General features: G+C 36.4%; 2 protein-coding genes across 3 annotated transcripts in view; one reads left to right on the top strand and one right to left on the bottom strand.

The window, feature by feature from the left end:
- Positions 1-16: 16 nt before the first annotated feature.
- Positions 17-12,859, bottom strand: LOC112047919 (FAST kinase domain-containing protein 4). The gene is made up of 11 exons (XM_024085222.2): positions 12,741-12,859; positions 12,362-12,530; positions 11,481-11,668; positions 10,812-11,039; positions 10,210-10,382; positions 9,374-9,596; positions 8,440-8,590; positions 7,581-7,811; positions 7,240-7,306; positions 6,120-6,225; positions 17-5,217 (listed from the first exon to the last, which is right to left on the bottom strand). The coding sequence occupies exons 2-11, from the start codon at positions 12,528-12,530 to the stop codon at positions 5,110-5,112; spliced, it is 1,644 nt and encodes a 547-aa protein (XP_023940990.2). The 5' UTR covers positions 12,741-12,859; the 3' UTR covers positions 17-5,109.
- A 274-nt stretch (positions 12,860-13,133) lies between these two features.
- Positions 13,134-26,975, top strand: part of LOC112047899 (adenomatous polyposis coli protein) — a 65,867-nt gene continuing 52,025 nt past the window's right edge. Inside the window, exons 1-3 of one of the 2 annotated variants that reach the window (XM_052884092.1) lie at positions 13,134-13,269; positions 14,786-14,855; positions 15,163-15,248. The gene's annotated coding sequence lies outside the window, so the exon portion shown is untranslated. Of the gene's footprint in view, positions 13,270-14,785; positions 14,856-15,162; positions 15,249-24,940; positions 25,187-26,975 lie in introns of those variants that run through there. The other variant, XM_052884087.1, reaches the window with a different exon arrangement.

Here is a 26,975-nt window from a genome sequence, read left to right as displayed (position 1 = left end):
ATACCAAATAAAACAGTTTTTATTAATTGTGTTTTTTTAATTAAGTAATAATATTAACAACCATTACTATACACACTAGACAGAAGGCAGACACGCATAAAATTAACATAAATTAAAGTTAAAGGAATTTGTATTTTACAGAAAAAACAATAGAGTCGAGTTTCGCATGAATTATACATTCTGTGTGCCTAGTGGGAGTTTTCGATATTTTCATACTGTTACTCGCGTTGACGTAAACGCAAATTTATATGGAATTGAAATAGTTGAGCAATAGTGTCACTAGATGGCGCTGTTTCAATTCCTTATAAATTCGCGTTTACGTTAACGCGATAGTAATAGTATCAAACTGCCACTAGGCCCTCAGATCAAGTCGGTAAGAGGCGTTAATTACGTGTATAAAATACCTATACATTTCTAATTATACTAACTAGGTATGTATTTTATGAACTTATCTATTTAAACTTGGTTTAGTAGATAATAAATTAAGGTCTATAGATATTGCAGTTAATCATTTACTCATAAGCGGTTCGACGATTGGTGCCCGGCCGCCATTTTGAAATTTTTCGAAAATGATGTCCCAGGGACCTATAAATCGATAGACTTTACCTGGCAACGATATTTTATACTACAGATATGTTACGCGCCTACAAAATTACCGCATAAAGTGAATTTAGCTACTCCACTGAACGCACACATGCACAATTTTAAATCAAATCAAAATCAAAATCAAAATCAAAAATCATTTATTTCAAGTAGGCTCAGCTAGCATAGCTTTTGATACGTCAGTTGACTATTTGTAAAGATTCTACCACCGGTTCGGAAGGCAGGTTCTTCTGAGAAGATACCGGCAAGAAACTCAACGGTTGCTCTTTTGAATGATTATTTTTTATGATTAAGAACTTACATTTATAAATATTTATGTATATACAGTTTTTACACTTCCTGAACACACACATTGACATATTAGTCAATATTTAGATAAGCTTTTTTTGAACAACTTTCGTTGTTTACAATGCAACAAAATGAAATTAAGACAATTAGCCACTTTTGTGTGACTCAGTTTCGACGCGTTAGTGGCATATCTAAAATAAAATCTTTATTACCTGAATAATACAGGTCTTAACATGCGGCAGCATTTTCGAAAAAATCAAAATGGCGCCTGGTCATAGGCCACAGCCCGTACAAAATCTACGAAGCCAATCAAGAAGACTTCTAAATTGATTTATATAACTTTCATAAATATCCGTGTCAAAAATTCACTCTATGCTACGTGCGCTGTAGCATAGTGCGGGTGACAGTTTCCTTATGACGTTCATAACGAACTATCATCGTGAATCGCAACAAACTTTCAAGAGTGAAACGAACTGTCACCCGCACCACGCTATAGCGCACGAACTGTAATCAACATTTTTCATCAACAGACTCCAAAATTGAATGACATCATTCAACTAAACAATATGACAATTCGTTTCGTAACGGACCGTAACGCATCGCGTTGATAAAGTAAGTAAACACACAAAGACAATGAAATTTAGACAATGTCTTTCTTGGACTTAATTTTTCAGTTTACAAAAACGAAGTCTGTTGAATTTAGCTAATATAAATAGGGTCAATGTATTGAAATATAGTGATCAGTGGCGTAGCTTGCCTTTTAGGGGCCCTGTATCCAAATTCGTTGAGGGGCCAATAGAGTATAGACGAGCGGCGAATCACGAAAATCTCTTTAGCAGTTTTTATCTCCGCGAAACACCAGTTTGACTGAGATTGTAGGTTAAATTTTACTAATTTTTGCTTTCACATAAGGAGCCCCTATAGTCTGGGGGGCCTGTATCATTGATACGGCTGAGTCGGCGGTAGCTAAGCCCCTGATAGCGATGCTCCTAAGAAAAACCGACGTTTTAAATCATCCAATACACTATCTTAATACACATATTAGAAAAACAATAATGTACATAATAATACAACTATTTATAATGACTGTATAGTACAGACACACTGCATAGTTCGTTCAATTTACGCTACAAATTATAACGTACTGCGATCATTCGCATAGTCTAAGATCAGGCATAAGGAATATGGACCCTCATCTGTTATTTATTTAGGATATTAAATAAATGATAGAAAATATTCACATTGACACATTGCAAGATTGACTAGTCAAATTGCAACCAAACACATGTTTCATACAAAATCTAGGAAACCACTAGATCAAAGGCAACTTAATACAGTAAAATTAAGCATAAAATAAGCATTCATTTGACATATAAGACGACTAAATAACTGATGAGGGTATCCGTATAACATTAACTGTTTATATTTGGCAACCCCACAGATGCAAACTTTTACGTTTTCAATGATGTTGGTTATATTATTTCAACTAGTGTACGATTTTTATTAATTAAGCAAACAGGGAAGTAGATTAAATAATTGTAAAAAAACAATAATTTAATACTCACAGGACGCAATTTTACTAGGCAACATTTCTGCAATGTGTCAATATGAATATTTTCTATCATTTATTTCTTATCCCAAATAAATAACAGATGAGGGTATACATTCCTTATGCCGGATCTCTTACTATAAACGTGCAAGTGATAAAGAATTGGCCGTTGAAAATGCACGACTTTACAGCATTATTTCCTTTATTCGCACGAGAGTTTTTTTTAACTGACGATAAAAAAAGTGTTCAAATATACTCGTGGTATGAAGTTAAATAAAGGTCTATTTTCAACGCAAAAAAAAATAATATTCCAACACTGCTCGAAAACTAGCGTCGTTTTAAAAACGCTGTCGTACGAATATATATACTTGGGAATGCATTTGTTTTATTTGAGCGTTTTTTTGACGCCCGTTAAAAAAGCTCTCGTACGAATTGGGGCTAAGAATTCGGGAAGTATAAATCTCGATTCTCGGTGTACGATGGCAGTGGTTTTTTCGTAACCTTATTTATATACCAATATTAGAAAGGGGTGAACTTTGTGGTGTTGTAGGAGGTAATCTCTGCATCTACTGAATCGAATTTGAACATTCTTTTATCACTAGAAAACCACATAATTCGTGAGTGTCACAGGCTATATTTTATTCTCACGGGAAAATGAACTACGCGGACGAAATCGCGAATCGTCGGCAAATATGATAATAAAGGAGATAGTCCATTTCAGGTCTACTCTTGTAGATGTAGTAGATGGCGTCCTTATATCAACTATGACATGACAATTGACAGCAAACGTCAAATCGATTACTGCATTGAAAACTTCATCAATCCGCCATTGTTACCCATAATAGTGTTGCATTTCTTGGGAGATAATGAATATTATTTCGAAAGAAATAAAGTAAATTCCTAGATTTTTATAATCAAAAATAGTTAAAAAAATATCTTCTTTTATTTCCGCTACAATGACTGATCCTGGGCTTCATGCAATTTTGGACCATCTCCTTTAATTTAAAGTGTAATCCAGCTACATATAGATAACCATACATTTTTACATATAACTCGTGACACCGCGCGATAATATTACGTTAGACTGCCTCACAATAAGCGGCTGACTTTACTGTGTAAAACCTTCCTAATATCCGTCATTAATTAATACAAATAATAATTTACATTTACGTACATACATACATAGTCATAGCTCATTAAAACAACTCTGTAACAAGACCCGTCCGTATTTACCACTTGGCAACCGTTAACAATGCGCAATGCGTAGTCAATCAGAATCAGAACAAGTAAATCAGAATAAATATCGCTCTGTCTTTCATTGCGATGGGATGAAAGAGATATGTAGACAAAATTATATCGATATCTCTTGGCGTACATCATGATACACATAAAGACATATCTCGAGATAAGTGAAAAGCAAACCACAAGCTACAGAATCGAAAACATTGCTCTCTGTTTAGGGATAAATCGGGAATCGTATATGAGCCCAGAAGTAAAAGGAAAAGACATTCACTGCTCGACTGTTCCATTTATTTATTAGTAAAATTAGTAACGGGTTGAACAAACAATATCCACAGACAATTAACATCTTATCACAGACTACCACTGTACTATAGACGTACGATTTTGCTATATTCCAACAGCAACGAAAGAAGTTATATTACGCCGCTATTGGTCAACAATTGTCTTTCTTTCATCTTGAGATATGTTATACGCATCTTGGGCCCACTATTGACGTTACCGAGTTGACACAATAAGTGAAAACATCCATCGAAGTTTGTAAAAATTCTAAACGCATAAAGACACGCGGGTGGAGCGATGAAGTCGGGTTTAATGAGTTATGAACTTAATATTGTATTGGTCATGTTTACCAATTTTTTGGTTTATTTTTTTTAAATAAATTTTTATTAATGACATTGCTACCGTTGAAATATTTTCTCATATTTCGAGTGTTGGTTGTCATGTTATCTTCTCGACTTTATTTATATAGCAAAAGTGATTGCTGTTAGTTCTAAATAATACTGCGAGATGGCGATAATAAAAACAATATAAACCTGGCTAAGCTTGTCGTGGGCTTCTCTGATTGAGATTTATCTTATAGTTTCGGCATCGATCTCCTATTAAAAAGTAGATGCACAATCAGCGGACAAAAAACGTCTCCAGTCAATGAGTGCCAAACACAACTTCTTGGCACTCAATTCAAGTAGTCGCATTTGAAAATTCAACCTTAAACTCAATCCTTAACGTTGAATTTTCTCTAAATTTGGTATTTTATTGAATATTGGACTATATTTATAGGCCTTTAGGTATAATTTTCTTTACCAATAATTCTAAAACTGTCAAAGCAAAATAGGCCAGTTTTTAAGCGAAATTTTCTACATGATTGTGCGTCTTTTTATTATAAGAGGTCAATGAGTTTCAGCTATAATTACCTCATCACCATCACTTTAAAATTATTGTAATGATTGATTTATTCAATGATCATTGCTCAAATTGATTCAATGATTATTTTGATCAATGGATTTCACAAAGCAAATTATTATTGACTTTTTTTTAACGAAGTCAAGCCGATTTATTACAGTAACAAAACACCGCGCCTCTTGAGGTGAACTCCATAATGTTCGGACTATTTCATACAATTGGATACCTAATAACTTCTACATCGCACTTCATTGACTCACTAACTGCTTTAGCCGTTTCTCGATGTACTGCACCCTTGTCACCAACTTGTCCTTGGGGTTGAAATCCGTGTAGGGGATCTCTAATACTTTGTAACCCTGGAAACAATATTTTAAGAGTAAAAACTTGACATTCTATAAATTTTTTAGCTTTGCATAAGTCCTCAACATAATATTGTTTTGTGATTGTCATTCCCATAGACATTTTAAAGGACCTCAGCGGCGTCACTGGGTGTTTTGGGCGAACGTAAAAGCATCTCTCAGTAGGGGCAGCAGAAGAGAAAAAAGGTAGAAGAAATACTTTAGTGCACACAATATAAAACAAATTAAAAAAAAAAAGAAAAAAAAACATACAGTCGAATTGAGAACATCCTCCTTTTTTTTTAAGTCGGTTAAAAATAGGCATGCAATAGGAAGAAGTGGGCGGACCGACTCTCAAGAAGGAGTTTGTAAGTGTTTGTAAAACTACCTGCATATTAGCATGATATGGTATTCACCGCCGACCAGAGCGGACGTCGAGTAAATACTAATATGTTTATTAAATGTACATTGTACATCCATTATACTGTTTGGAAGCACTAGTTCTGACGATGGTGGCACAGTGGTAGGGATATACCAAAAATAACACATTAAATTGTAATCAGTATTTTCAGTTCACAATATGACGGTAGATTATAATATCACGAGTGAGATTATAAACTAACGTATTTTACAATCTAACGGTAACATATATTCTTTTAACCATTCGCTGCCCGCGAGTATTTTATCGAAAAGCCCGTCTGCGTTGAAGAAGCCGACAGTCAGGGAATGCGGTTTTAATCCAACGTTGTGAGCCATTTAAAAAATCTTTATATTCCTCTATCGCGCGGAGCATGATACTGTGCTCCCCTATTGCCCTTAGTTCACGTTATATTTTTTTACATGTCACGTAACGGATACGATGGGCGACCGGTCGTCCATTTAGGAGTCAAGTGGTTAATTAAAAAAACGACGATTTTTACCTTGAGTTCCAATAATCTGCTGTACAGTTTGTTGACGCCGAGCGGCACGGGCACCTTCCTGGCGAGGTCGTGGTAGTCCAGCCCCAACACTGCTATCCTGTGTACACTGGCGACACACAGACACTGTGTTATAGCGAGTTTTTAAATATTCTGGTAAACCTATACATTTCTTATCTTGTGTAGGTAAAATATCTCTGTATATTATTTGTACTCTGGAATAATTCTTCAACAGTGTAGTGTTTGTGTCTACTAAATAGATACCTACAATACTACATACACTATCTCATGTACATTGGTAGTGGGGGCAATGAGTCAGTCTGTCACCGGCGTTCGACCCGAGTGGTCGTGCGCGGTCTGCTTGCCTTACCAGTGTAGAGATGAGCCAGTGTTTAGCCTCTCTTATAGTAAGGACGAAGGTCCTTACAAACAGCAATAAAATAACAACAACAGAGTGTAATACAATAAATGTATGATACAAAATAAATATGGATGGCCGTGACAATTTTTAGTTACACATTAACAAAAAATAGGGTAGTTGACTCATATCAAATTTAATATAAACAATATTAATTTCGTGTAGTACATGGAATAAGGGTCCGATATATATCGAAATCAATTAATAAAAGTTAAGGATTTCTTATAAAACTTAATTCAAATATCACGTGTTTTCCAAAATTTCCAAACGTTAATAACGCTGTCGTCCATTTTGTGATGTCACTGACACACTTGATGTACTAAACGTCAAACTAATTGTTATTAACTAATGTTTTTTGTCAAACGCTCCGTTTGTAAGCGATTTGTCATAGTGACGTCATGAAACAGTTGAAATATAGACCGCCATGACATGTCAAAAATATTTAAAACCCAAAATTTTCCTGTAATCACGTCTCGACTAAATATGAAAAAAAAAACATTCTAGTAGAACGATAATAAACTATTTAAGAACATTTTAAAAAAGTGTCAACTAGATTATTGCCCTGTGCTTAGTTTAAACAAGGTTGCCAAAAGAATACCAGCGAAATCTTTCTATAACCTGGTCAAAGAATTTAGCTTCGCTATAACTGCAGCAAATCCTGTATTAAAAAATAAGTATCCAAAATATATTACATAAAAAACTTACTCTGTTCTGCTAGCCGCTTTATCTAAAGGCACGGGGTAGCATTTGGAGTCCACAGCAAATTCAGCATCTGTAACAACACCAGATATCAGAATAGTAAAGCAAATCTTTTGAGAGGTTCCATTGCGTAAATGGTTAAAGTTACCAAAAATTATAGAGGGGTTAGGCCGATAGTCCACCACGCTGGCCCAATGCGGACTGGCAGACTTCACAGAAACCTGCATACCAGAGAAAATTCTCTGATATGATTTTCCTTCACCGTTTGAGACACGTGATATTTAATTTCAAAAATATTTGCCAAGCTATATATAGTAATATAATAGTGAAATGCAATTTTCACTTACCATATATAAATCCCATGCCGGACTGGCACTCTCGCCTCAGAAACGTCTCTGAGGAGACTAAACTCTTGAACGTGTCCATGATACTCTGCACATAGAGTGACTTTTCCTTTGTATACACGATGGGCACGCCCACAGATATGTCTTCAGGCAGCCGAGGAGATGTGGACGGGAATTTGAGCCCTACGTACGCGTCTATCGTCATGAGCTTGCGACGGGACGGGATTGGTATTTCTGGAAAGTATTACATACAAATAACTGTAGTCAAGTAAAGTCAAAATTCATTCATTATCAACCCCTATTCGGCTCACTGCTAAGCTCGAGTCTCCTCTCAGAATAAGAGGGATTAGGCCAATAGTCTACCACGCTGGCCCAATGCGGATTGGCAGACTTTACACACAGAGAGAATTAAGAAAATTCTCTGGTATGCAGGTTTCCTCACCATGTTTTGATATATGATAACAACTGAAAAGTTGGAGGAGCACGTTCCGGACCGGATTCGAACGCACTCCCGCCGGAATTGGAGGTGAAGGTCATATTCACTGGGCTATCACGTGTCACACTTAGACTTTGCAAGTTTTTTTTTTCGTCTCTCATTATTCGTGCAATCTGTCGTGAGACATTCAGCGGAATTTTAAATATTTAAATTAAGGCGTGTTTGGTGCGAAACCCAGTGATTTGCCCAAATATAATAATGTCTATTTCATGACATCTTGTGGAGCTCGGTCTCTTGAGCCTTTTGAAAGTTGTACCAGGTTTCTTCATCATTAGGTTCCTTGCAAGTTGATTTGGATGTTTACGAATAGGTACGCTTTGGGTATGTTTTCATTGAATGTGCAAGTTTAAAAGAATAAAGCCTTACCACCAGCAGAGAGCAGTTTGTCGATAAACTCCGGGCGCAGCGTAGAAGCTAGGTGATGCTGCTCCGCCTTGTCCAGGATCAGCAGCGAGAACACCAGGTCCAGCCACGACGACGCTTTCACCATCTCCTCCTCCTTCAGAGATACGGCTGTCTGGAACAGGAAGCGCGGTCGTTGAAGGATTGCGCTTTGGACAATATAACTTGGAAGTGGCATTAAAGTTATATACAAAATATTTTTCTTTCTACTTTTCCGAAATCAGTGAGCAATAGGCTATTTTACAGTCTAGTCTACAGTCTGCACATGATATTAATCAGTATGCAAATAAGTATAATATTCGTCACAAGTATTTAATTTTGACACGTCACCCGGGCGTTCACTCCACCTCGTACCAGTACTTTAGCAGAATACGCGTGTTTTTTTTCTCTACACGTTAGTCCTTGACTTTAATCTCACCTGATGTTAAGTGATAATGCGATCTAAGAGGAAAGAGAGCTAACTTTTTAGGAGTAGGATGAAAATCCTCACTCCTTTCGGTTTCTACACGACATTGTACAGGAATGCTAAATCGCTTATCGACAGGTTGGTAACTATACACGACCTAAGATTCCCACCACCCAGCTCTGGATCAATTAAAAAACCTTAATCGGTCCAGCCGGAGATCGAAAACAGGACCTCGGTATTGTAAGTCCACCACGCACATCACAGCGCCAGTCAGAAGGAGGAGGAGGAGGGCCAGGAGGCCGTCAAAAAACCGCACATCACCTCCAGCAACCAGTCGCAGTGCACGGGCACGTAGTCGAGCGTGGCGAGCGTGACGACGGCGGCCACCACGTCGCCCGGCCGGCACACGTCGCGCCGCGCCTGCGCCCACTCCACCAGCGCGCCCAGCGCCGCCTCGTGCCGGTACTACAGCAGACTACGCGTGTACATCACCTCCAGCAACCAGTCGCAGTGCACGGGCACGTAGTCGAGCGTGGCGAGCGTGACGACGGCGGCCACCACGTCGCCCGGCCGGCACACGTCGCGCCGCGCCTGCGCCCACTCCACCAGCGCGCCCAGCGCCGCCTCGTGCCGGTACTTGAGGAGTCCCAGCGACACCAGCACCGAGCTCACCACGGCATTGTCAGCATTTGATGGCAAGCTCTCAATCACGTCACTGCAAAGTCAAAGCTTCCTCTCACTAGTTCGATATTACTTTAATTGTAGCTTGAAATCAGTGTGCTTAGTGGGAGTTTTCAATACTTTCATACTGTTACTATCACGTTGACGTATACGCAAATTTATATGAAATTGAAACAGTTGTGCAGTAATGTCACTAGATGGCGCTGTTTCAATTCCTTATAAATTCGCGTTTACGTTACGTGACAGTAACAGTATCAAACTGCCACTAGGCCCTCAGTGCACAAAGTACTACTGATTGCCATCAGAATTGCACTAGTAAATGTATCATCTTACAACCACGGCAGCCTTGTCCGATTCGACGGCAAGCTCTTTAGTGCACAAAGTACTACTCAAAATTAGTGCACAAAGTACTACTAGTACTTGTTCATCAGAATTGCAGTAGTAAATGTATAATTTTACAATTTTAATTCTGTATGTGTACTTAAGTTTTTCTTGTTTAAAAAAAAGACCGTTTATACTTTGTTTTCTTGAGGGGATGTTTTCTTCTCAATGAGATGAGATGAAAACTTGCTTTTGTGCAGGTCTACATAATTATTTATATTTAGCCAGACACAAAAATAATTTTAATACAAAATTATATTGCTTACTTGCAGATCCTGTCAAGTAGTACTGGATCAGGAAAATTCAGAGCGGCCATAGAGAACAATAGATCAGCTGACTTCTTGAGATCAATAGGATCTGGCTGCTTTGTGATGTTGTAGGATAGGGCTCGTAACAAGGGCGTACTGCGACGACCCTTTTGTTGAAGAGCCTTCATGACCTGAGAAGTTTAATGTTTAAAAAAAAACATTTATCTTCATATTATCTGTCATCTATACTTTATTATAAAGCTAAAAGTTTGTTTGGGTGAACACACTAACTCAAGGAACTACTACTTTTAATTGAAAAATTTTGAAAAAAAATTTGCCACAGAGTTTTGACTCTTTTATATATTAGATAAGAATCTATTGTAGTTATGTTGCTTGAAGAACGAAAGCCTATAATTACTGTGGATGTGCTAATACGACAAGCCCTCTCAGACATGTGAATAATAATTGACTATTTCTTTTCAATCTGATAAGTGGTTTGACTAACAAATGAACAGCATTTTTATTTATTTTCAAAGAAACATTTTTATTTATTTTATTTTTAAAGGCCAACTGTACACCAACAAGGTTTTACTCTTAAATAATTGCTTACTCCAACATACCTTAATCATCTGTGGTAATGACAGATTGGCAATGAGCCTCGCTGCCTCATCATCTCCTGTTATACCAAGTACAGTGCCCAAGTCCTCTGCCATGGTCAAAGAAGTCATTGTTTGAGAGGCTGATGACCTCCCCAAGATGCGACAGAGTTTAAGGAAGCGAGGGTCCTTCTCAAAGTCTGAAAGTTTTACTTTGTTGCTACTGGACCACTCGGACAGTACTGACACCATCTGTAAAAGAAATATACACAATTTCAACAATTGTTTTGCTAGTAGTAGTAGTATTGCTAGTACGGCCATAAAAGTGAAAATAGTATTGCAGGACATGCTATCAATGTACACATGTATGTAAATAGAATAGAAGAGTCTGTCTTTTTTGTTTAAAATAAAAAAAGCTGAAGTGTGCTGCTATGTTTTTATAAACAACGTTTACAGCTTTTATGTAGTGTATTTAGTATCAGCATTGCACCTGTGCGAAGCCGGGGCGGGTTGCTAGTTATACTTATAAACCTTCCTCTTCAATCACTCTATCTATTAAAAAACTGCATCAAAATCTGTAGTTTTAAAGATTTAAGCATACATAGGGACAGGACCCAAGACATCCATCTTCTAAATCCACTGCACATACCGCCACGCCACGGAGGTCGTCAAAATAATAATAATAAGAATAACCTTTAGAGCATGTCTTCTAGACACTACAGGATTTTCTGCCACAATCAACAAGCTATTCACATCATTTGCACTCAGTATTTGCCCGTCAAGCTGTTGGGTGCGGTTCAACTTTATGGATTTTGTACTTGGCTTCTTTTTGCTGTCTTCTTCAGGAGAATTGAGTGACGCAAATGCTGCTGCAACTAGCCCTGAAGAGTTAAGGTTAATTGACATTAATAAACGTTCAAGCAATAATAATTATTTGTTATTGCCTGGGTGTTGTTCCTAATGAAATTAGAAGTGCCCAATGATATTACAAAAAACTTGTATGACTTGGGATACTTGACAGAAGTGATAACTTAAAACTGCTGCGGTATGTGTAAGAGAAAGGGAAGCCAGATAGAGTGGCGCCATAATGCATCATTTTACCCTACCATAACATAAGTTAACGACAACTCAACAACAAATGTTTATGAGATCAGACTTATACTAGAGATGGCACATGTTTAATGCTGCTATAATTTTGTATAAAAGCAACACTTCATTGAGGATGAGTATTTTTGTTTTGACAGGTCTTTTGTTGTAAAACAATTTTAAAACTTGACCATTATGTTTTTTTCATGTGTCAATATTATTTTGGAAAAAGTCTAATTCCCTTCTCTGAAAGTGAATTTATTAAATTTATCACATAGCTTTGAAACAAAATAATCAATGCACTCAATTATGACAAAAAAAATTGTTTTACATACAACAAATTAGATTAAGTTACATTAAATTGAATAATAGTATTTTACATTGTACTACAATTACATAACTATTATCTGTCACAATCACAACAATAAATAAATTAATAATCAATCCATTTGAAGGTTACATTTACAGTTTGTATTTTTCACACTTACTTGAACTTTCTTTGCCGACTGATTCAGGTGTCTGTACATTTTTATCAGGTATATTTGTAGGGGAGTCTGTTTTTTCCGATTTAAACATCGTTACTCCAGGAGCTGAGTACTTCCTTACAATGTTTCGTGATCCTAACCTCCAAACTACCAACCCACTGAACTTCAACATCTACAATGAAAGTAAAAATATTTTATACTCCATATCGTGGAAAATACAAAAATCTTAATAAATATAAATAATTCTATACGATTATAGACAGAATTGATGTTAAAACAAGCAAAATTGGTCTTCTTACATCACGCATCAAATCAATGTTTATAAATTTCAATAAAAATAAATGACTGGCTGAGATAGAAGTATTGTTAAATATAAAAGTACCTTTTTGATTATATATCAGAAGTCTTAGTAAATAAATACCTTTCAGAGCATTTAAAATTTGAAAATTATTATCAATAACCAAGACAAAATATATACGTTGACATTGACAATTGACAAATGCACAGAACACTAATAACAAATGACAAACGTCAAACCGTTTTAGTTTTACGGCAGTGAAATGTTAGCATTAACGAAACGATTATTGGAGGAAAGACTGAAAAAAAACATAGTTTTCAAGAAAAACAATGGACAAAATTTAAAATAACAAACAAAACCTAAAAATATTGCTCAAAGTTATATAATATCAAATAAAATAACTAAAAATGTTTTATTTCACTACAAAAATAAGTAATCTGTAAGTCTATGACTAACTTTTATAAGCTGTGTGATTCTGTGCATCTGCGGTTGTCTGTGGTCTGTGAAAAAAAACTGCAAGCGGCCGCAAGTGGGATATTTGTTGTGATTTTTCTAATTAATACAAAATTTGATGAAGAAATAGCCCAATCGGCATAAATTAAGCATTGCAATGGTAAGAGTGTGAATATTTGTATGTCAATTCAATCTTTAAACGGTCGGTAGCCACTGAAATGACGAGTCTTACCTCGGTGCTACATTTTTAACGAAGTTTTACGAAATTGTGAGATAAATTACGATGCTTTACCTTTATACAGATACAAGTACAACATTTGAACGTAAATAGCGTACACCTAAACAGATTAAACGTCCTAATTTAATTTGCAGATGCTCTTTGCCTCTAATTTTATCATGAAACTACCTGCAACTTGATGATAAATCATTGCTATCATCCAGAAGTTATCAAGATTGCCCTTTACGTACATGACTATTTTGAAATTATTGCTCCTGTTCCATCCATCTATCCATCCTCCATCTCTATGTCATTGTAATTCCAAGTGTAAGGTAGTATAGTAAATACTATAGTAGTAGTGTAGCGCTTAGCCCAGGTAAATGTGACAACACGCTTTCTTCTAGCGCCTAGCATCATTGCCACTTTGATTTTAAAAGCATTGTTGCTGTTTAAATCATAAATTACTGGTAGGTAGTAGAAGTCTTGACTGTACCTTGACAGACAATCCTGAAGATGTTCCTACAAAAGGACCATGTTCAGCAAGTCTAAGAACACCCCAAGAGGATAATTTGGTCTACATATTGCTATCTATCCTCCCATTGCAATAAAGGAGAGAGACACCATCTATTTCTTGTTGTGATTAAACAAAAGAGGTTATAATGTAGGCTTTATGATCCAAAGTTGCTAAGTTAAACTGTTGTACCAGTGAGACAATTGTATGACATAATATGTAACCTATACTTAAAGAATAGATTTTAAACTGCAATGCAATATAATAATAATAATTTTAAATATCATTGACTGCCTTGTTGTCCAGTCTTGGTTTGATTCCAGATATGGGCTATATTATGAGAATCTGAGTTTTACTATCTTATAAGAAATTTCGAGTTAAAATTCACAGCCCTGAGTTGGCAATAATTATACAACCCCGTGGCTAGGTCCTTAGTCTCAGTCCTTATTATTAACATCTGATAGTCATTTGGCTTGTGGGAGGCTTTGGTCGTGGTAGTGACCACCCTACCAGCAAAAATGTACCGCCGAGCAATTTACACAACACTGCGGTACAATGTTGTGTAGAAACCGAAAGGGGTGTAGAATTTCGTCCTAACAATTTAGCCCGCATCCATCTGAGATTGCATCATGACTTACCATCAGGTGAGATTGTAGTCAAAGGCTAACTCGTGAAGAATAATAAATAAATGTCATTAATGAATTTAAATTTATTAGTCAGTGTGGTGGGTCTAAGAGTGGAATTCATAGACGTTGCAAGGGGGTGCCAGGGGACCATTCACTTGGTGAGTGTTGAATTCTCAAATGCATAGAGTTTAAATTCAACATTCAGTGGGTGAACTATCCCCTGGGGGTGCCCCTGCAACATCTATGAATTCCACTGTTTGCCACATATCTGCTCTCCTATAAAAAGGCTGATAATTATTTAAATTATCATTGTTGTTGACAGGCGGGGGCAAATGGCGTTGGTGCGACTCACTGAGCGCGCCCCGCTCCACGCCCCCTCCCAAGATCATTTGGTAAGAAGAACAATTATTTACTACATGCATACATTTCTTTTATAAATTACTAGCAGACGCCTCAAGGTTTCATCCATGTGGGATAAAATATAACCTATTGCTATAGGTTATAGTGTAGCTTCCCAACAGTGAAAGAATTGTTTTAATTGGTTCAGTAGTGTCATAGCCTATTCAATGCAAACAAACAAACACTATTAAGGCTATTATAGTAAGCTAGGTTTGTGGCCAGTTGCCATGTTGCTATATTTAGTTTGTTGCTATATTGTGTTGTGTATGCCTCACAAATATAGTTGAATTTTATTTACAGATTGTCGTAATCTGCTTATTAGAAGTCCTGCAGTGGATTCATTGTGGCAGAGAGCTGATGGATTCCCAAAAGGCTTGCACTGAAAGGTATTTATTCTTTATTGTATTATGATTATTTTATATTCCCAACCAATGTCCAAATGAAGTGAAAAAATTTGTAATACATATATTTGGCATTTTTACATTGGGAGATTGTAATTTGAATGTCTTAATTATTATTACTTTAACCCTACACACGTCGGTCAGGCCCTGGGTTTTTCTCAGAATGGACCCTGGCACCCACATGGTGCACCCATGGAATATTAAAATATACATGAATCATCTCTGTATTGTACATGAAAATTTTTTAAATGGTAATTGCAAACTTCGTTCGTAACACTTCCGATGCGTGAGCGGGCCGGAGCCGTGTAGCGATGAATGAAAAACCCACGACTGATGCACCTCACTTCTCTGCACGCACGATATCACACCCGCGCAGTCTTTCCCCTCGTCGCCCGCATATCATGGAAGTGTCATCAACAAACTTGCCAGATTATAATCTCCTCAACATGATTATAGTCTGGCCTCTATATGTAGGAGAGGGTAAATGGGCCTTATATAATACTAGCTGACGCCGCGCGGTTTCACCCGCGGGGTTCTCGTTCCTGTAGAAATACGGGGATAATATATAGCCTATAGCCTTCCTCGATAATTGGGCTATCTAACACTGAAAGAATTTTTTAAATCGGACCAGTAGTTCCTAAGATTAGCGCGTTCAACCAAACAAACTCTTCAGCTTTATAATATTAGTATAGAAGTATAGATTAACCAGCTCCATACATACAACTATAAATAAAACACAGCAGAAGTTTTTCGACGAATTTCATCGACTATGGCGATAAACATTTCCCTGCCGACGAGCTAGCAAAGGAAATGCAATTTTCTCTATCCGTGGGGTGTCGATAAATAGTCCGCGAGTCGATATACATTCCCGCATGTTTACCCTTCGAACCCTAACAAATTCGTTAATAGCTAGTGATGAGACTCATCGATATAACGCGAATGTAACGAAAACGGAATTGCATTCTTTTCATCACAACATAGATATCCTGATTAATATTGTAAACGAGTAAGATTTGATTTTTTGTATCTTTGTTTAAAACGATTTAACTCAAAAAGTACTCGACCTATTTTAAAAATTCTTTTACTATTACAAAGCTATTTATTTTCCGAGTAACATAAGACTATGTTTTTCTATATTTGATATTATTTTGCTAATTAATATGGAGGTTGTATATTATGTATAGTAAAAAAGAAACCTTTATAATATTATTCTTTACTAAAACCTCTGTGATAAATTATATGAGTTTAAATAACGAAAACACTCACGCCCCTAAAATTTTGGGAGTTATCCATACAATGTGCCATACGTACGAGTACGTAGGTACAAGTCGAATGCCTTTTAAAAGTTGCCGTAGCTGTATAGCAGTTTCGTTCTTATATATACTAACTAGCGGACGCCCGCAACTTCGTCCGCGTGAAAGTCCCTACTCCTACTCTTACCCCTACCCCAACCCTATCCAATAATGCTGCACATGCAACGGAAGCTTAAAAAATGGAGTATCTTCTCCCGTTTTCCCAACATTTCCCTTCACTGCTCACTGAAAAGTATACAATAACCTGCCCAGGAGTATAAAGAACAGTTATTTCAAGTTTCGTTAAAATCCGTCAAGTGGTTTTTGTTTCTATAACGAACATACAGACAGACAGCCAAAAATTTTACTGATTGCATTCTTGGCATCAGTATCGATCACTAATCACCCCCTGATATTTATTTCATGTACAGAATTGACCTCTCTACAGATTTACTGTATGTATAGATTAAAAAGCTATTTTGCGTATGTTACACCCTTGTGTATAAATATCCGCAAGCCTTTACTCCGATTTGCAACATTTCCCGACAAAGCCGTTCAACGAATAACGTATACTATTGTGGAGGTTCTCATCTACCCTCAATTTTGTACAAGTTGCGAACTTAAGCCTTTTTTCGGAGACGAGGGTCGCTAATGGTGTGGTATCTATCTATCGACAGAATTGTTATCAAGCTACGGCGGGATTCGATACCCGATAGATTGTTTATTATTTGTTAGATGAGAGTTAGATAGGGGTAAGGGTTCCAAGAGATTTGCGGATATATTTGTTTTTAAGTGTATTTTTATGATGCGCGTAAATACAGTCTTATTTCCTCTTTAGGTTTCTCTCCACTTTGGTATATCTACTACAGTTTTCATAACCTAATATGGTTCTAATAGGTTTCTTGGTTGGTGTTATCGTAAAACGGCAACCCGTTGAGAATTTGCTTTAAAATATTAAACAATAAATAAATATATAAATTAGTAAAACGCGTGCATCAAGACATTTTGCGTGCATTCATAAACAATACAGAAGCATAGTGTGTGCATGTGTTGAGGTGCTTAGTTAGAAGGATTTGGCATTGAAATAAATTAAAATATTATCACAAGTCAGCTACTTGTAATGACAAATTATCACTATTTTTAAAAGGTAACCAGTTCATCGTGGGAGTTTAGTTTTTGCACAGAAACCATTCATATTCAGTATCTGTTTGAATGTAATCATACTATAACGACAGATCAATATAAAATATGTAGTTAAAATGCATTTTCAATATTTAAAGATGTGAGCAGATATTATGTACTTAATATTAAAAACTAAAGTTTTATGCAGAAAATATATTTAGAGAATAAAGTGATTCATGTTTAGCTTTTATTCATAAATATTATGATCGGTTGTGTTGTATTACTATGATTAAACTTCCAAGTCAAAAAGGGTAAGTACCTACAGCTCGTGCGCTGTAGCATGGTGAGGGTGACAGTTCGTTTCACTCTCGAAAGTTTGCCGCGATTCATGATAATAGTACGTATTATGAACGTCATAAGGCAACTGTCACCCGCACCATGCTACAGCGCGCATAGTATAGGTTTATTCTACCTTTTAACACATCACTAACTAGCCCCACATGCTTAGTAATACTAAGATAAGTTGTGAATTTACATACTTAGACCTATCTAATTAAATGACACTGGAAAACACTAATGCTCAACACTTGAAAATATTCCAGTTATGGTAATCGAACCCACGGCTTTTGACGCAGCAGACAGTCACCACCTACTGCACCAATCGGCTATCCTCTACATTGTCGAGGGTAAACAGCTTCGTAACGTAACGCGTTACGACGCCACTCTGTCTAGCTTCCCTTTCTCTCGCGCATACGGCAGCAGATTAAAGTTATCTCTTCTGTCTAGAGTCCCAAGACTCATACGATTTTGTTTTTTTTGTGCTGTATATTCCCTTTAAATTATATTGCTTAGTGTATAAAAGTCTTCAACAATTCATCTCATTTTAAATCATTAACGAAATAAGTAATCCGCGCTCATAACAACGAAAAACGCGTTGCGAGGGCGCGCAATCTAATCTTCGTGCAATAAATGTAATACCTCCCTTTCCCCTTCGAATTAACTTTAGGAATTCGGGAGATTATTTTCGCTACAGTCGAGATTTTACTTTTCTTGATTGAGATCTCGATGTTGTGCCTCGGACACACTGTTGCGTTTACGTTTGCGGAAACTTGCGGTTCAGACTAACTTGGACGTAATTCTGCCCGAGTTTAGTCATTGTTTTAGCAGACTTCAGCACCGCCTGAAGACACCGCCGATTACAAAAATAATAAAAAATAATGTCGAATAAAGGTTATGATTCAAAACATTTGTCAGGACAACTTAATTAACAAATCAAACTGTAACCAAAATAAGACCCTAGAATGGCAGAGAATGACCTTGAGTGAAATCACGCACTTGTAAACAATGTGTGTAGGGTTAAAGGATCCTTTGTCTGTTAACAAACACTCCCATTTTTCCACTCAAGTCACTCTCCCCGCCTATCCCAAGTAACCCATAAAGAAAAGAATTACACAACAAGAGATGTGGACGGCTCGAACGCCACGAGCACACTGAAGCCGTCCGTACCGTTGCGATGACAATTCAAATATTAAACATTCATCTATTTTTAGTGGGCTTAGTGTACAAGTTTGATTTGTTAAGTCTCCCACCAGTGCAGAAGGCGAGTCAATTAATAAAGTAGACCTAACTAAAAACAATAACAAAAGGAATAGGTAAACTAAAATGAGTTTTTTTTTATAAAATTTTGATTTGATTGTGCTTTGAAAGAAAAAGTGAGGTAAAAAGTTTGTTTGATTGAAAGCGCTAATCTCAGGAACTAGTCAGATTTGAAAAATTATTTCAGTGTTAGATAGCCTATTTATCGAGGAAGGCTATAGGGTATATAATATCCCCGTATTCTCACGGAAACGGGAACCACGTGAGTGAAACCGCGTGGCGTCAGCTGGTATTTGATGTTAGGCATTTTACTGGTAAACGTGCTGTGTATCCTTACGTAAACGTGACAAATGTTATTTGGTTTCTGTGAAAACGAAAATATTGTTGTAGCCCAAAGTTGAGAAAGTCGTTACACGTAGAACACGTGAAGGTCGTCCAGCCACGTGATCTCTCCTGCCTCGACAATTGATCCAAACGTTTCGTTAGGTAGGTTGTTGTAAAATCGTATGAAATTGTTTTTTGATAAATCCTTAAAAGAAAGATATCTGTAAGCCATCGCAAAGGAGGAGGAACTTACACACATTCACAGTTACACACAAACTTTTGCCTTTATATACATACTAGCGGACGCCCGCGACTTTATCCGCGTGGAATTTAGTTTTTCACAAATACCTCGGGAACCATGGATTTTTCCAGGATAAAAAGTAATAGTAGCCTATGTATTAATCCAGGTTATAATAATAATCTCAATCTCAAATCTTTCAGCTAATTCGGTTCAGTAGTTAAGGTGTGAAAAAGTAACAAACATTCATATCATCAAAATCATCAGTTTTGGCAAAGCTCGGGAAACCATGGAATTTTTCGGGATAAAAAGTAGCCTATGTGTTATGTATGTGTATCCAGAGTAAAATCTTTTTTCAGCCTAATCGCTTCAGTAGTAGCGGCGTTAAAGATTAACAAACATCCAAACGTCCATACAAACTTTCGCGTTTATAATATTAGTAGGATTTCGCTGTGCAATTAGCAGGCATCTTGTAAACGATAGTATGCAATACGAGTCTAACCCACACCCAAGCCACGTGCATGGTACACGTAGCGTCGCACGGGCGCACGGAGCCTGCAACGTGCGATCGATCGCCGACACCGCATCACGGCATCGCCCGACTGTTCACTGAACTGACTCTGGATTGTCGTTGTTAACCGTAGCTTTAAGCAGCGAAACGTTCATGAAAGGAAATCGAGACATTTGTGTTTGCTTTCCATAATTTAAAAACCTTCAAGGCAAAAGGTAATAAACGCTTTGTAGATAAGCGCGATGCATAGGCGTCATTATTGCTTTCAATATTGAAATCAAAATGTATTTATTTGTAGTTCACTGAACTGACTCTGGATTGTTTCCTTACTAATCTAAACATGCGGTTCAACGGTTAGATTAGCCGTTGCTTTGCAGCGAGGCGTTCATGAAATCGGACGAAAGGAAATCGAGACATTTGTGTTTGCTTTCCATAATTTAAAAACCTTCAAGGCAAAAGGTAATAGACGCTTTGTAGATAAACGGCCCATAGTCATCATCATTTCCATCAGACATGTTTGTAGTTAAGCGCAAGCATATTGGCCTTAAAATTATACCTATATCCAAAACGATGCATCCTCGTCGCAGGTACGGTGCAGTAGAAACTTTTTACTCTTATTTCCCACAACAATGAATTTTTATAGTTATCGAGGACCAAAATAGCTCACAATCCTTTATATGAAAATCGGCCTAATGGTTAGTAATTAGGCGCCTAATCTACTCGTGTATGTACATTTAAAATTTATTGGCACTTTTCGTTGTAATTGTAAACTCAAGAACGGGCTCACCTATCTAAACCAAATGTTTAGGCTTTGTTCGGACTAGTTAGTACGAGTAGATGGTTTATGTGAAGTTTGCACAAAATCGGTCGAGCGGTTCTTTATTTATCACATTTTTTTGTAATAAATGAATTCAGGGGTAGTGGAATGGTACGGTAGAATAGGGAAGAAGTGCACATAAGTAAAAGCAAAGCTTGACCGGGTCTGCTAGTAATTCATATAATAACCATGCATGTCTATTGTCTATGCTATGGCTTGCATCTAAGTTCGCACACCGCAGCAATGGCTTCCGTGCCTTAAATTGGCAGTCCATTTGTATTCTTTATCCGCCGTTTCCTTTCGTGACACGTGCTCCGAATGTGGTCTACGCAATTAGTTACTTACTAATATTGTTTCGGAGTTATATTTGCCAGTTACTGCGAGGATATGGGACATAATGTTTCAATACACAAGCTTTGAACACTATGTATTGTAATCATCATTTTCAGCCGATGGACGTCCACTGATGGACATAGGCATCTTGTAATGATTTCCAAATACCGCTGTCTTGAGCCTCCTGCATAGAAAATACAGGATAGTACTATTTCAGTAAGGATTATTTCCGCACCTTCATCATTATATCCTCTTGCATGAACTTCCAAACACAACGGTCTCTAGCTGCCAACATCCATCCGTTTATACTTAGCTATAATATACCTTTTTCTTAAAGCATTCGTGAGTCGTTTGTAAAGAAGATAACCGCATAAAATCCGTAGTGTAGGCTAAAAAATCTAAGCGTACAGACGACGAGACTAGTCTGTTGTATTCATGTTAAGATTACGAAGAACCTAAACTTTCGTCTGTACATATTAAAATATTTGCTTGAAACAGTTTCGCTGTTTCATTGATTGAAAAAGTTAACGATGATCAAGTTCTGGAAAAAATAAAATGAAAAACCTACGAAGGTCCATACAAACACGACTAAACAGTAATCAACAAACACCCTAAGCCAGATAACAAAAATGAAGCCTGAAGGTCAATATTGAAAGAATATAAGCACACAAGCAGTGCATCGTATCGATTGGCCAATCTCCCGCCCACTGAGCGCCTCTGCACCGATAGACCATTGCCGACGAATTACTCATTGTTTTTGTTCTACGCTGCATGTAACATGGATGACTATATTGAATAAAACTACTCTCAATAGTACAAGTAATGATCCACAGACCAAAACTAGCCGTTAAACCAACTTAACAATCATTACGACTAAAGAACTGTTCTTAATGAGACGGCATTATCATTAGATTCGTCGCCCACGACTCTCCTTAAGCGCGAATAATTCTTCAAGGCGTTTTACACATGGTTTGTTTTGCAAGCTACTTTTAGTTATAATTGATATTATTTGTTGTTGTGCTTGTTTGTTATTTCGAGCTTCAGCTCAATGGAAAATTAGTTCGATCGAAATATTCATCACTTTCTACTAATATGACGGTAGGTACACGTAGCCCGACCTGTAAAATTATAAAACATACGACTATTCAAACCTTTTTTATTATTATTATTATTTACAAGTTAGCCCTTGACTACTATCTCACCTGATGGTAAGTGATGATGTAGTCTTAGATGGAAGCGTGCTAACTTGTTAGGAGGAGGATGAAAATCCACACCCCTTTCGGTTTCTACACGGCATCGTACCGGAACGCTAAATCGCTTGGCGGTACGTTTTTGCCGGTAGGGTGGTAACTAGTCACGGTCGAAGCCTCCCACCAGCCAGACCTGGACCAATTAAGAAAATCTCAATCTGCCCAGCTGGGGATCGAACCCAGGACCTCCGTTTGTAAATCCACCGCGCATACCACTGCGCCACGGAGGCCGTCAACCTTACCCAATTCTTAATTTAACTTTAATCTTTCGTTATAAAGTTCATTATCGTCTATGTATGCGGGATTTACATGCTTTACTTGGAAATTTTGCTAAATTAATTTTATCTGGTTAAAATCTGAGGAAGCGATGATTAGTAGTAACCTTATTAAAATTATTTTAAATGGTTGAATTAGTTCCTGGTTGCTTTAGCAAAGGCACTCAACTCTCATGTCTCGGACATTTTTTTCAGATTGCCAAAATGATCTCCAACCCTTGATTTAAAAGTGGCACTTTAGGAAGTAGATCTAGGTACTTATGCTTGTAACTACTTACCTATAGCTAGCTACCTATACTTACCACTTGTCTCATCATTTATTATTATTAGAATACTTACCTATAGCTAACTAGCTATATTTTCCATTTATCTCATTCATCATTATTAGAATACCTCTTCTCAATATGAAACAGCTGTATGCCGTATATCGATATCTTACAAAGTGGTTCAAAAGTAAGCGGCCCGGTAACAGACCGCCACATCCTACACCGCCCTCTACCCAACACGCGCATTCAACACCGTCCCCGTCCCATCCCTAAAATTTCACGCCATTAGACTCTGCACAGACTAAACCAACTTTAGCGTCCTTTGTATAGAGTTCAAACTTAATTGACACAAATGGATCATACGGTCTTGTAAAAGCAAACCAAAATCGATTGACAACATCCATTAATGAGTAAGTCGAGGAGTGGACACGGAGTTTTCTTTCGATACCATCGTACTATCATGTGATTTTCTATTCATCAAGTTAGTAATGTTTTATTACTAACTTGATGATTGAACCCTGGCATGTAGGTAAAAAAATACAGTTAAAATTGAAAAAAATGTGTTAATTAATACTATTTAGCTACTAGGTACTTGAAAAAAATAAAATACTAGTATAAGAATTCTATACTATATGCAATTCTTATTGTAGTATTTTATTTTTTTATTAAATCAGAAATTAATATTCGTGGTATTTAACCCACTTTATTTATTTATTTATTTAATAAGGACAACCAACAGCTGATACAATATCACATGTCAATAATTTACATTAATATACTAAGTTATTGCACAGCTAATTACAGGTTATCACAGCATTCACTAATTAAAATAACATATGTCAAAACTACAGTTGTCAGCAATGAAATGTCAAAATATACAATGCATATTAATATCATAAAAATGTCGGATTACAATAAACTAAAAGCCGTTAAAATTAAAAAAATAAGTCACATAAAATTAAAAAAAAAAAAAAAAACAAGAAAATTATATCTAAAAATTACAATACATTAAGAATACAATACAATTATATTTACATAATTAAATTATTATTAATATTAAATGTCAATATGAAGAAGTTATTAATTTTAAGTAGTCATTATAGGATGTCACAATATTATTATTAAGTATTAGCATTCAGTACATCAATTACTGAGTGCTTAAAATTATTGAGATTATTGTGGAATAAATCTATATCCTTTTGATGTTTTGTTTTGTTTTGTTGTTATAATTAGTAGATCTGTGAAAGTACATAAATATATAATTAGTACAAGTGACTTTATAAGTCTTTCTTACATATCGTTCACATCTGATACAAGAAATGTCATCTATGCAACCACACAAACTAGCGAAAGCAACAAAGAAACAAAGCGAAGACAGACTCCTTCAATTTCAAATTTAGGACCCACTGATCGTGTACTTTGGCAAAAGGGTACACTGCGTACGTCTAATTCCACATTAAGGGGAGCGGTTGCGTTGTTTTGTACGTCGAGTTGATATTCCGATGGAAATACTACCCTATATTGCAGGTATGGAGTAGAGAATTGCTCGTCATGCGCATACACGCAGCCTCCCCCCAAGGTGGCGTTCGATCCTTCCAGTCGCCTCGCCGGCGTGGCCCGGACGCCCGGAAAATCGAAATAGACAAAAAAAAAGAGAAACAAAAACAAATCCACTCTTCCCTTCTTCATTATAACGAAGGAAAAGTGCTGGAACAAACGTCAAAAGGAATAATTTCGCGTTTTTAGCTTCGGTGGTTAACTACGTTGAAACGATTCTTTGTTTAATGCGGAAAAAGCATTCCGAGTTATCGTTTATTAGTGCAAGTGATAAGTGATATATTTTTGGAAGCATAAATTTACGTATTTTCTATGCAGTGGAACTCAACTTGCGCAGTTTGAGTAAGCTTAGTATTAGGAAGCTTAGTTTGTTACAGGATTTACTCCTACTTGAGGCTTTTCCGAGGTACACTAATCGTTTGGTTGTTTTGATGTATTGGGTATGATGGTGTGGCTTTAACTTTGTAGTTAGGAGCGCATAATGATACGCTTCCTGTCTTTGTGAGACAAAAAGCTTTTGAAATGTGCGGTGTGTTTGACGATCTGCAGAATTGTTTGCGGTCGATGACATAATAGGAAGTGCATCTGCTAGATACTTTAGCTTAGTGAATTAGGACACCGATGATCGACGATTACATTTAAGACTTCTATTAAATTACTCTGGATATCTTTTCGACTGAGTTTAATAAGGAATCTTACTCTGTCAAGTCGCGTTTAGGATCTTCAAGAGCTTCATATCTAAGAATCAATCAGATTTATTGTTAATAATGTACTTTAAACTCGAACAATGGTGATGTAGTTTCATTATTATTTTAATCACTTTCTAATGCAACTTTGTTTATTGATTTGATTTTTACTTTAGTAAAATAAATATCAAAGTAATAAACATGATTATTAAAATTCTTTTAAATATTTACGAACGATCTGAAAGAAAGTGAAATACTATCTAACAGTTGACGAATATGAATATCTTATCAAAGATAAAAGTTATTCAATACTTTTAGATTTAAAAGACTTCAAGAATGCACTGAATTTACGAATATAAATAAGAGCATAGATTTAAAGTGGCACAAGGTTAGCGAAGTATCCTATCAGTTGAACTACTTCTTAAATAATCTGAAATAAATTTTTAGAAACTAGCGATTTAAAGTTTTAACTTTTATTTTTCTATGCTATTGTCTACGAATAGTAGTTTCAAGTAACTTGCACTTTATTAAAACCTGTCTGAGTTTCTAGCTAGGTTTTCGATAGAATTTTTTTCCGGAAGGACAACATTGATTTATTGAAAACACCTTTTAATCCTATTATTCTATTTACAAATGAATAATATTTTAAACCGTAAATTTTAAATAAGGTAGCGTCAATAAAACAATCAAGATTGCTGATTCTTGTTTTTTGTTCTAAAAAGGTAAAAACGTTCTTCCTTCCGTGTCGCAGTGTCTCGCTGAAAATTTCATTTCGAATAACGCAATGGCGTCTGTACTTGTAAGTTCATTGCCAAATTTATTAAATCAATACAATGTAGGTCGCTTTAAAGATAACACAGATATTTGTACTCCCAACGTGCACCATGTTTCTAATCTATCTATCGAACTGAATATTATATTATTTGTTATTAGGCACTTTACTTAAATTGCGATGTATACTCGTAATTTTAATGACTAATTAGTAATTCAGTGTTCTAGGTTGTAAACTATATTACAATATTTTAGAATATTTTTGAGGTGTTAGTTTATTGAAGTCTACGCTGCTGGTACCAATTACAAGATAGTGACTTTTTTTTATTTTACGACATTGCAATTGAACGTTATAGTGACAACATCTGACGGTATAAATCATCAAGCTACATGCCCCTGTAATATTAGCAATAAACATGCTTTTCTAATCGGAACTTTGCAATGTCTTTGTTGGAACAACATTGTTTCTACTACTACAATGTTCCCAATGTGCACGTTCATCTTTTTCGTATAATTAAGCAAGTAAAAACTTTTATTCGCCGATAGCTTTCTTGTGATTGGTTGATTGGTTGAGTAAGTCAATGCGAAGTTTGACCAGCTGGCCTATTCACTATTTTGGTCTTTATTATCAACCTAATAAAATAAATATCAAATCAATTGAGAAATGTCATCTG

This window comes from Bicyclus anynana, chromosome 10 (assembly GCF_947172395.1).
Source record: "Bicyclus anynana chromosome 10, ilBicAnyn1.1, whole genome shotgun sequence".
NCBI lineage: Eukaryota > Metazoa > Arthropoda > Insecta > Lepidoptera > Nymphalidae > Bicyclus > Bicyclus anynana.
The sequence above is the reverse complement of the archived record's forward strand: the minus strand, read 5'-3'. Positions and strand labels throughout refer to the sequence as shown.

Coding starts and splice junctions, on each gene's coding strand:
- LOC112047919 (XM_024085222.2), bottom strand. CDS start 12,530: ATGTTGAAGTTCAGTGGGTTGGTAGTTTGGAGGTTAGGATCACGAAAC. Junction 11,669..12,361: donor AGTCGGCAAAGAAAGTTCAA/GTAAGTGTGAAA, acceptor TTAACTCTTCAG/GGCTAGTTGCAGCAGCATTT. Junction 6,226..7,239: donor AAAGCGGCTAGCAGAACAGA/GTAAGTTTTTTA, acceptor GTGTGTCGCCAG/TGTACACAGGATAGCAGTGT.